Genomic DNA, 10494 nt, shown 5'->3' on the forward strand with positions numbered 1-10494 from the left:
TGATACATAACGGTAGGAGGAAATGCATTTCTCTCTGTCTTGTTTCCATTATAGGAGGTGGAGATTTTCGGATAGAGCGTCGGAAGCGAACATGAGTGAAAGAAGAATATTAGTCGGAGGAAGTTCTCCGAGCCAGCCATCCTGACATCTGCTCTCAGGCTTAGTTGCACGCTTCCTCTATGGCACACGAATTCCTAACGCTTATCTATTTGTCTGTGATTGTTTGACTGTATATAGTCTGGATTTCCGCGAGTTCGGTAGCTCGTTGATCTGACTGATCGTATCCGAGCTCACCTATCGCTGCATTGACAATACAAAGGGTTGAGCTGTGGGAACGACCAAAACAACAATGTGTTTCGTCCGATTCTCTCTCTCTCTCATCCGCAACGTAATTACGGACGACGATGGAACTCTCAGTCTACTTCCTACGCACTATAGCTTTGCATGCGTTGATCTTTGGCCAACACTTGCACAAGTTAACTGGGCTATCCTGTCGATTTCGGGAGCCCAGGGTACGGTGGCACGATCTGGCAAGGCTCTCTATCCATTGAGTTGAAGATTCTATGTTGCGGCTGCGTTGGACGCAGACATCCCATATTGTCGGTTTCGTCTACATCATGATTTTCCTGGCAGTGGCGTCAGCTCTACGCAAGTCGGCGAGTGGTTCGTTTTCCTCGTCGACTGTTCTCTCGGAGACATAATCGTAGACACCGTTAGTCTGTCAGTCAATTAGTCAGTCGTTGAGTTTGTTCGTGCGGCTGATGGCGACAGCTGGCTTCTCTCCCAGTCTTTGGAAGAAGTTTTCTCGAGAACGAATGCAGCGAGAAATCGCGATCATACGTCGGTCTCGAAGCGTTTCTCAGGCGATGGGGCCACTGTCGACTCCGTGAGAGGCGCCGTCAAGGAGTTCAGATCGGGCGCGCCCTCAGTTTCGCCCCCACCTGCGCTAGAGCACGACCAGCAATCTGCTTCCAACGACTTGCAAGTCATGCTTGCCTGAAATTCCAAAAAAAAGAATGAGTTCGCTCGCTAGGATTAGTTCAAGGATGGATTAGGTTTGCTCATTTGGTGATAGACTCTCCCTAGCGGAAGCCCGGCCACACTGCTGGCCCGGGGGCAACTTTCGCAACGCTTCGAGGTGGGATGAAGGTCAAACCCCGACCTATTTCAGGTGAGTACGGCCGCCGCTCGACCTCCGCCGTGGAGCAGCCGATGAGGGTTTTCGATAGATATGGCGCGTAATCGCATAAGACTTAATTAGCGGAGGCGGGCCTGAGAGCCGCCCCGAAAGAAGGAAAATTCCAATATTTTGAATAATTGAAGAGCGACCGAGACCGAAGGCGCTCAACTGCTATCACTTATTGTTCGAACGATCTCGTCATCGATCAAAATATAATCGGAGGATTCTCGAAGTTCCGCCTCGACCCCTTGCGGACTCGGGCGAGGTATGAGCGTTCTCATTGCCCTCCGAGAGAGCATTACTTGAAGCATCTTGGTTCTCCGGAACCGAGCCGTGGACTTACTCAAAAATGAATCGGTAAACTGAACTTTTCATCACCAGGTGACCGAACAAAAGACACTGTTATGGATGAAGGTCAATGGTTCAAGCCTAGCGGAGGTCTTCCGAGATCCTATTCAATCATGTGATTCCAAATGCAAATTCTTTTGAAATTCCTACCAGTCGTTGTTGATTGGTGGGCGAAGCCGCTGTAATTATGTTGGGGTTGGTAGAAGTCATGGTGGTAGCGCTCTGCTTGAACTGCATGGAGCCTTTCTGAGAGGATGGTATCTCTTCAACGCCCGCACCGTTGCCCCCAGGCAGATAAGGGCACGACGTTACGTGCGAGAAGTTGTGGGCCCCGTGCATCTCCTCTTGGTCCGTTTCCCGATGATAGAAGTAGTTGAAATTGGACACGATCACAGGAACGGGCAGAGCAATTGTGAGCACTCCCGCAATTGCGCATAGTGAACCCACCACCTAAAATCGGAGCGGAATTCGTTTTCTCGGAGAAGATTCTGGGCTGTTTCGTTGGGACGAGATTGTAAGCTTATTCTTGCGATTTTTCCTCCGGGGAGGAGCCTATGTCTCATTGTCGGTCACTAAAGTTTTTCCGCGCTAATCACTGACGCCTCCGAAATCTGGAAGTCGGTCGTCCATCGTATACCGATTCAGGGAGCTACGTAGATTCGTTTCCATAGGCACTGAACCAGCTGAGTGATACATTATTCACAGCTGACGTGACCAGAATCGCGTTTGAGAGGTGCGCTTGCACACCCTCTCATTCAGAGGACCCGGCATGCATTTTATCGTCTCAACATGATTTCCTGCCACTGTCTGGGTGAACCCGGACGAAAGCAAACATCAAATGATGGTCGGGAAACGAGCTTATGCGTATTAAAATGAGTCAAGCTGCGTAGTAGGATCGATCAACACCATCAGCACGACCGCCAGCACCGAGCGAAAGAGTCAGACAGTAGGCGGTCGAGACATGGAGGAAATATGCTTCTAGTAAACGGTCCGTGATAATAACAATAAACCGTCCGATGTATAAGCGATATAAACATCTAGGAAAGTAAATAAACGCAACAAGCGAGAGGAGCGAGACGATGAAATGTGGCTGGTGCATTAGTCCCCTCATCGATCACATCAACATTCGATATCAGCACGGAATCGCCGCCGACGAGCTAGTGGACTCACCTTGCCCCAGATACCAACGGGTCTCATATCTCCGTAACCCACTGTGGTCATGGTGACCACAGCCCACCAGAACGCGTCTGGAATGCTCTTAAAGTACGACCTTTCGGAGTCAGCTTCTGCGTAGTAAACCGCTGATGAGAATAGTATCACACCTAGAACAACAAACATCCTTAGGTAAGGCCATCCCTACCAATAGGCCATTCATGAGGCCCGACTCTGATGGCGTCGACAGCTACGACAACAATAAGAGCCCCCGCAGCAATTACAACAACGCCGACGTCAGCGGGAGCGGTCACCTTGACAGCTGATCAAAAAGCCAAAACATCGGTTTTATAACCTGACCCATCACGAAACAGAATGAGACAGCACACAGATCTAGAGGGGACTTAAACACCGATCTACTGTCGGCGGAGAAGCTCTCCGGAACGAAGTTACTGAAGCCCGTTCAATGAGTCTGAGAGACGATTCTCCACGGGAATCTGACGCAGATAAGTCGAGGGAACTTTTCGGAGATCTCCAGCTCAAGTAGCTCAGATCTCCCGTGAGAAACCGATGCTCGAATGGAATGCGAAAGGGAGCTCGCGGTACTCACCAATGAATAGGAAAAATATGAGTAGTCCTAACTCTCTCATAGAAGCCTTCAGAGTCCGACCGAGGATTTGAAGTCCTTTGGAGTGCCGTGAAAGTTTGAATATTCGAAACACACGCACGAGGCGGATGACCCTAAGTATAGCTAGGGACATTGCCTGATTCGAGGACTTATCTCCTGGCGGCAGCAATGAGGGGCCTTCCCGTTCACGAGCGATCACCGTACCTGCGGCGTGGAGAAAAGAAAATACGATCAGAGAGAGCTAAAGTATAGGTTATGGGTTTCCGACCCTCCGATGATATGATCGTTCAGCAGGAAAATTCTTGCGACCGCTGAACGTCGATCAACCACCCCTCCCCCCAATAGAACGGGATATAAATCTGCCGTCGAGGACCATCATGAGGGTAATTGATCTTGGGCGCGTTCCAAACCATGAATGATCTTCATCGCCCTCCCGTCGTCGATAATTATCGGATCCCGAGAGACGCTGCTACAGAAGATTGCTCGGCAATGACAATGATGAAGGCGACGGGCGAGTTGATTAGAAGAGTTGCTCGTAATAGCGTCACTGTTGACCTTTCGATCGAAGATTAGGATTGGTGGCGAAATCTGCGAGCGCTCCCGAGATTTCCTCCCCGTTGAGCCTCTCCGAAAGCCGGCGATTACGCCTACGAGTACTTTTCTCGCTAGACCAACTGGGTCAAGTGCAGGAGTGCTTATTTATAGAACATGCGACCAGTAATCTCGTGGAAAGAAACACCGCGCACTCAGCCAGCCCGCCAGCACACCATCCGGACGGCCGCTCGGCAGGGCAACCTCGATGGCCGGTCGACTGGTCTTTCAACTGATGCGACATATGTACGGCTTCGACGGGTTCTCATCGAATCTGCGATTTTTGGAGAGCCACAGCTCTGACTTGCACAGTTTCGACGATGAACATGCGAGAGCGAATCTCGCAGGACGTTTTTCGCTCCGAACCAAGGTACTAACTCGTTCGACCGGCTTCGGCATACCTATGCGTAGTTCAAGGGCTTGCTCGAGCTGTTCTCTTGGGAATGCTCGGGAAGATTTCACATCCTCATGCGGCAGCCCGACGCTCACGGAAATGTACGAATCGGCTCGCTTGGCGCGAAACATGGTCCACCGTATAAGCTGAGGCGAGAAAGCGAGACGATGCCGACGCGACGCCAATAAAAACACTGAAGAGACATTGATGCGCGGACTCTTGCAACAGGTGCCATTCACACGTCGTCGTCGCTAACAGATGGGTTTCACTGAGTTCGAGCATCGTTTACGGTATGTGTACGAGAATGCCGAACAAAACATTGACGGGTGTTTTGTGAATAGCTGCCGACCTCCCGACATTCCTGTAGGGCGGAGAGGGTTGAGCGGCCGCAGGACTGATATGAGCGACGAAGCGGTGCACTCCCTGATCGATACGAATAAGTCCATTCAATGAATACAGGAACAGAATCGAAACGAGATTCAGGGTCTCCGCAAACTGCAACAAGCGGTGTCGGACGCGGCTCATTATCATCTCCTAATTCATCACGCCAGCGCTGGAGAAGACATGTATGAGAAGCTGCTGGCATCGGCGCCAGCGATATTTGCACCTGAACGGGGGAAAAAATAAGGACGCCATCCTTCTGTTCCGCGCTACAGATTCAGAGGGTTCTTGATTTGTGGATGAGGGCTCAGTCACACCGCAGGCGGGTTCGCCACATCTTTTCAGAATGAAGAGGCACCGTATTTTCGATTTCCCCCTCCGGGCATCCAGAGCCGTGGAGCGCGCTCACAATAAATATATCAGTGAGTCGCCGTTTGAGGCAGTCATGGGGTCCGAGACAGGCACCCAACAAGAACGGGGGGTCAGTCGACGGATATTCAACCAGAAAACCTCTCACAATGATGCAGAGCAATTGCTAGTGAGTTGGTCGAGACTCTTCGTCCTGACCCTCGAAGGGGATACATATGTATGTGTAATCAATCCAAGGCCCGAAATGGAAGGTCAAAGGGTACGAGCTCACCTAGTGTGATAAAGTAGGGAATGATGGCGATTAGATCAATGCTGTTCATGACGTCTTTGAAAAATGCGAATTTGCACGGACAGGCTGAGAATCTGACAGCCAGTTCAAATGTAAACCAGACGATACAGCATGTCTCGATGAGAAAGAACGGTTCCGTGAGTTTTGGAACTTCGTCCTCAACTACACGAGTCTTGTTCCCAGCGACGGCGAACATCCGATAGTGCTTGAACACGGGCAGCGTTTCCAGGCAGAAAATCACGATCGATAGCAGGATTACAACCACGGAGATGATGGCCACTACACGTGCGGCTTGTGAGCTTTCCGGGTATTCGAATAACAACCTGAAATGGAAGCAAATCTGTAGTCCTGTTCCTCGGCGTACGGATGCTTCGGGCTGATATGGCCCGTTGCACTTTATTTCCAAATCAAGAGTTCTCCTCGAGATTTGCTCCCCCCGCTTCGGCTCAGACCTAATCCCCAGTCTAGGGGATTTTTCCTCATATTGAGCAATAGATTCGATGCTGTTCTCGAATCTGACCACAGCAAGGGACGGAATGTTTGCTGAGCTGCTAGGATGTCGACTTGTACTCCTCGACCGGAGAGAGATGGGGGCACTCCAAGTGAAGTTTGAACGCGTTTTTCCGAAGGAGAGAGTCTCGGCTCAGCTCGCCGTGGAAGACGGTAATCCCCCATCTTTTCGCTGTGGTCAGGGATTGTACGGTGTCGTCGCTTACGGCTCTGGGACAAGGCGAAGCTCCTCGGAAAACGAAACTCCCATGGAAATCGGATTTGAGCCCTTAGAGCGACGTCGGCATCATCGAGTACGCCACCGAGCCAATACTATGAAGTCTCCTTACTTGAAACCGGATGCCGATTGCTTCATGAGGTATCATGGAATGCGCGAACATGAAGGGAAGCGAGCTTGATGACTCGTCATAAAGGAATCAATCGAGCGGCTTACAACTGTCGTGGGGAGGCGCGCCGGACGACCGTGAGAGGGACGGGTTCCGGTTTTCCATCGGGAAAGTTCATCGAATCCGACGTTTCTGAGCTTCTGGAGAGCAGAAAGCTCGAGCGCCGTGCATTACATAACTCGTCCACACTCTCGACGCCAAATTGAGGGTCTTTGGCGCTTGACTCTTGGGACACGGTACGAACCAAAGCTTCAATTTGAACGGGAGAACTGAACTTGCATCGGAAAGAGAAGTTCACAAAGCCCGCTACTCGTGATCGCCTCGTCGAGAGGAGCATCTCATCCGGGGTAAATTGATCGCACATAGCTCCTCCTCTTCGCAAGAGAAGTCCAGGCTGCAGCTCGCTCGTGCTCGCATGAGGCCGGGTTGATGTCGTATACAATAGAAAGCAGAGTGCCCTTAATCCGCGACCTAGGGAGTTTTGATTTTGACCCGCGAATCACGAGTTATCGGATAATTCGCGGTTTTTTTTCGGATTGGCGGATCGTCCAGCATGGGCTCTACCAGCGAATTGACCCAAATCCTCCTGAAAATCCCCGCGAATCGCGAATTATTAGGATCCGCGAATTGAAGGGGGTGTGAATTAAGGAGAATCCAACATATGTTCACGTAGCCGAGCGCAGATAACATACGATTTCGGAACATGAATGAAACCTTTCGAATCGCTCAGGGGTGTATCACATTGACGAGCAAAAATTCGATCCCGAGCGTTCAGACAACTCCGGGCGTTGTTGCTCGATTCTCTCAATTTGAGAAAATTCCACGCAGCAGAAAGCCCGCCCTGGACCCAGGGTCCAGCCTGGTGTGGGACGCGATCAGCCACAGGGGAAACTTTGGCTCGTTTCGGACTCGTATGAGAGGTTCTCGAGGAACCATACCCTCTTGGAACCCAAGCTCCTCCAATACGTGGACGATTTCCCGGGGGTAAACTTGGTGTCTGGATGAGATAGTGCGAGCATGGATATCAGCCGGTCTCAGGAGCCAATGTTTCAGGGTCTCAAGATCAGAAGATTCGCCGGAGTCGCCTGCGGGTTTTCCTGATTACCGGCCCATTAAGAATCTGAGAAGCCTGACGCCGCGTCGAGTTCATGAGGGGAACCGGCAGTTCCAGACGAAAATTCGTTGAAGCAGTGATAGAGGCGCCATCGATGAGCATAATATCCTGGGCAAACTCTGTCCCGAGCCCATTCGATGAGGCATCCTCACTGAGTTAGTGGAAGCAGCAGTCCTATCTGATATTGATTGCAGCGCTCCTCGTGAATCCTTTCGGCTAAACTCCGTCCGAGAAATTACACGGATATACACACAGAAGTCAACAAGTTGGCTCGAATATACCGACGATGGGATGCTAGAAGTCTTCTTGAACTCACGAGTCAAACTTCTCCCAAACGGTCGGGCGACGGAAGAGCTGCCGTCGCTGCTCCGTGACCCCCGAAAGCCCATCCCACGTGCTCACGGCCCCATACCGGGGAAACCGACATCGAACATGTATTGTGAGACTATACTCAATGTTGCACCAAGGCGAAAATAGGTTCCCCTGGAGCCGCGACCCAGCTCGGAATTTCTTTCCCCCAACGATCGCTTCCCCTGACAACAATCTCGATGTACCGAGCGTTTGAACTCAACACAAGGGTGCATGCAGATAAATAGGTCATCGGCAGAACAACTTACCACATTTTCCTTTGGAATTCGTTGGCAGGAAGCGGCCGCTCTTCCTCCTTGATGAAGCCCTCGTCTTCTCGAAACTTGTTAAAAGCTCCTTCTCCGAGCTCGAAAAATTTGATTTCCTCGGCGAACACGTCCAACGGGACACTCACCGGCCTCCTCAGCCGTCCACCGCTCTGGTAGTAGTATAAAATTGCGTCGAACGAGGGCCGATTGCGGTCGAAGAAATATTCGTTTCGTAGAGGATCGTAGTAGCGAATTCTACGCCGGGCGTCGCCTGTGGCAAACGACACTGTTAGCGTGACAGAACCGGGAACGCCTGGCACCCCGTTAGCCGCTAGTCAGACGAAGCGAATAGCGAACGAATCCCTGTTTTCCTATCTGTGAACCAATGAGCCGCAATCCCGCCGATCTGCATTCCCGCATTCCCGCTTCCCCGAAGCGCTGCGGGATCAAAGAACCCTCAGAGTTTGCCCGCCTCGCGAGCTGTCTGCTCTGTCCTCGATGTTACAAAGCGCTTTTGTGCCGATGGCAAACGACGGCCGTGTCCCTATAAGAGACCGTGCAGGACCGTAATTTTTCAGGAGATAAAACCTCGATGCAAGCTAAGGTGGACGGTCACCGATGCTGTTCCCTCCGGCTGGAGAACTAGCGGACAAGCCGACTCGGTCGGTCGGTCGGTCGACGGCGGGGCAGTCTGGCAATTTCGGCAGTTTGGGTGGATGGGTGGGGATTGCGTGACTAGACGTCCGTCTCTATAAAGAGTAGTTCTTGTAACTCCTCCATTACGGAGTCCCGAGGCCGTTCGGTTCGGGCAATGAAGAGCACCTCGGTCGCCATCACCGCAGCCACCGCCGCCGCCGCAGCCGAAGGAAGTGCCTTTTTTTTCGAGCAAGGATCTTGGAACGTCTCCTGGACACTGAGTCAAACGAGTGAAGTTTGTCGGCTCCGGGTTCCTCCGGGTCACATTCATCGCCGATTTGCTTTTCCATTCCCCTGTGACTAAATGCTACATACCCAAAAGCGTGTCCGGAAATTGTTTCAAAGTCCTCAGCTGAGTTTCGAAGCGGAGCCCCGATACATTGATGGTGACTCTCTCGCAGAGTGAGTGGTCATGTGTAATTGGTTCGAAGTTAGTTTCGGAGGTTCCACCCGGGCCTGCAGCTCCATTTCCGGCGGCTTGTTGGTAGAAGCCCTGGTTCGCTTCTCCAACGTGGACTTGACCGGCGTTTTGATCGCAGCCTTCGTTCGAGCCGACTATCTTGGGCAGCGACCTGTAATAAAACGAGAGATAAAGTTACACACTTGCTCGCCTCCACGCTGTTTGTGCTGCTTGACTCACTCCCAACTGCTTGCTCATTCTAGCGTATTCGCTTGAGTATCCGTGGGGTTCTTCCTTCTTTCCAGTCCCATCAGTCGGGTTGAACAGGCGGTCCTCGCATCACGATGGCTTATCGAAACTCCCTTCGCAACGTACAATTATTAGCACTATATGCTCGGGCCCGCAACGGGTCCCAACAGCGGGAGCAGCCGTTGGAAAGGTCCGGCATCATTGCTCTCATCTTTAATAAGCTCAGCAAACCGGACACTCTCGTAAAAACAGCGTGAAAAAAGCTTAGGTCTACGCTTGATTGCTTCGGCTCGAAGTCGCTTAGGTTTACTCGCTACGAAGGGGAAACGGTGTATAAAGAGCCCGTATATTATATACGTAAGCGTTTTTGGGATTGTTCCACGATAGCACTCGTAGCCATTCGCGGAGACTGTCTGCGAGAGCTCTCAAGATACACGCGGACTCCAGATGGATTCCAATCCACCCGATTGGATTTTTTTTTCTTGATGACGTGATTTTGCCAAGGACGTCAGATGTATTCGAGACTTTGAGCGACTTCTCTGAACGAAAATTCATACCATCCGGAAGCCTATCTAGGAGGAACCTCCCGAATGAGCGGAGCAATTTACCCGCATGGAATCCCTCGAATTCCGGTTCGCCGGGGGGCGGTTTGCGCCTTCCGAGCAAGAGCAATCATCAGAAGTCATCGTGTCGTAGTTCCTCTTTTCAATGACAACCGACCGTGCGTTCAATTAAGGCCGGGAAAATCACACTGCACGCACGTACTTCCTTTTGTGGTCCCATCCGCTCGGTAGATGGTGTGAGGTGTTCTGTCTCTCGGACGCACGCTGCTCCGCCGCCCCGGCCCCTCCCCCACCACCACCGCCGCCTCCGCCACCGCCACCTCCACCTCCCATAGCCGTGCCCACACGAAACATGGCTCCAACCACATAGCAGAACACTTTGAGCAGACAACCAATGCTGGCGATAAGCAGGGTAGACCTCGCAACGGAAGACGCACCGGTAGGCCGAGAGATCGGTCCTGAGACCCGCTATCGACAGGTTGGTCGTTATGGACGTTTGGAGGAACGCGACGGCCGGACCGATAGACAGCAGACGGAAGGGGCGATTGAAGGGAAAGACAGAGACACGTGAGGTTGTTGCGCGGGGCAGACTTTCGCTGTCTGCGATAGCGGTTTCAGAGAGACGAG

General features: G+C 51.9%; 1 protein-coding gene across 1 annotated transcript; it reads right to left on the reverse strand.

Annotated features, from left to right (window-relative positions):
• Nucleotides 1-834: 834 nt before the first annotated feature.
• On the reverse strand, nucleotides 835-10221 carry LOC100903885 (Potassium voltage-gated channel protein Shaker). Its single transcript, XM_029111158.1, has 8 exons — nucleotides 10070-10221; nucleotides 8971-9227; nucleotides 7960-8230; nucleotides 5315-5655; nucleotides 3291-3512; nucleotides 2699-2850; nucleotides 1679-1978; nucleotides 835-996 (listed from the first exon to the last, which is right to left on the reverse strand). Exons 1-8 carry the CDS (start codon nucleotides 10219-10221, stop codon nucleotides 835-837), a joined length of 1857 nt encoding a protein of 618 aa, XP_028966991.1.
• Between the last annotated feature and the right edge of the window lie 273 nt (nucleotides 10222-10494).

The sequence above is a fragment of the Galendromus occidentalis genome, unplaced genomic scaffold (assembly GCF_000255335.2).
Source record: "Galendromus occidentalis unplaced genomic scaffold, Mocc_1.1 scf7180000077360, whole genome shotgun sequence".
NCBI lineage: Eukaryota > Metazoa > Arthropoda > Arachnida > Mesostigmata > Phytoseiidae > Galendromus > Galendromus occidentalis.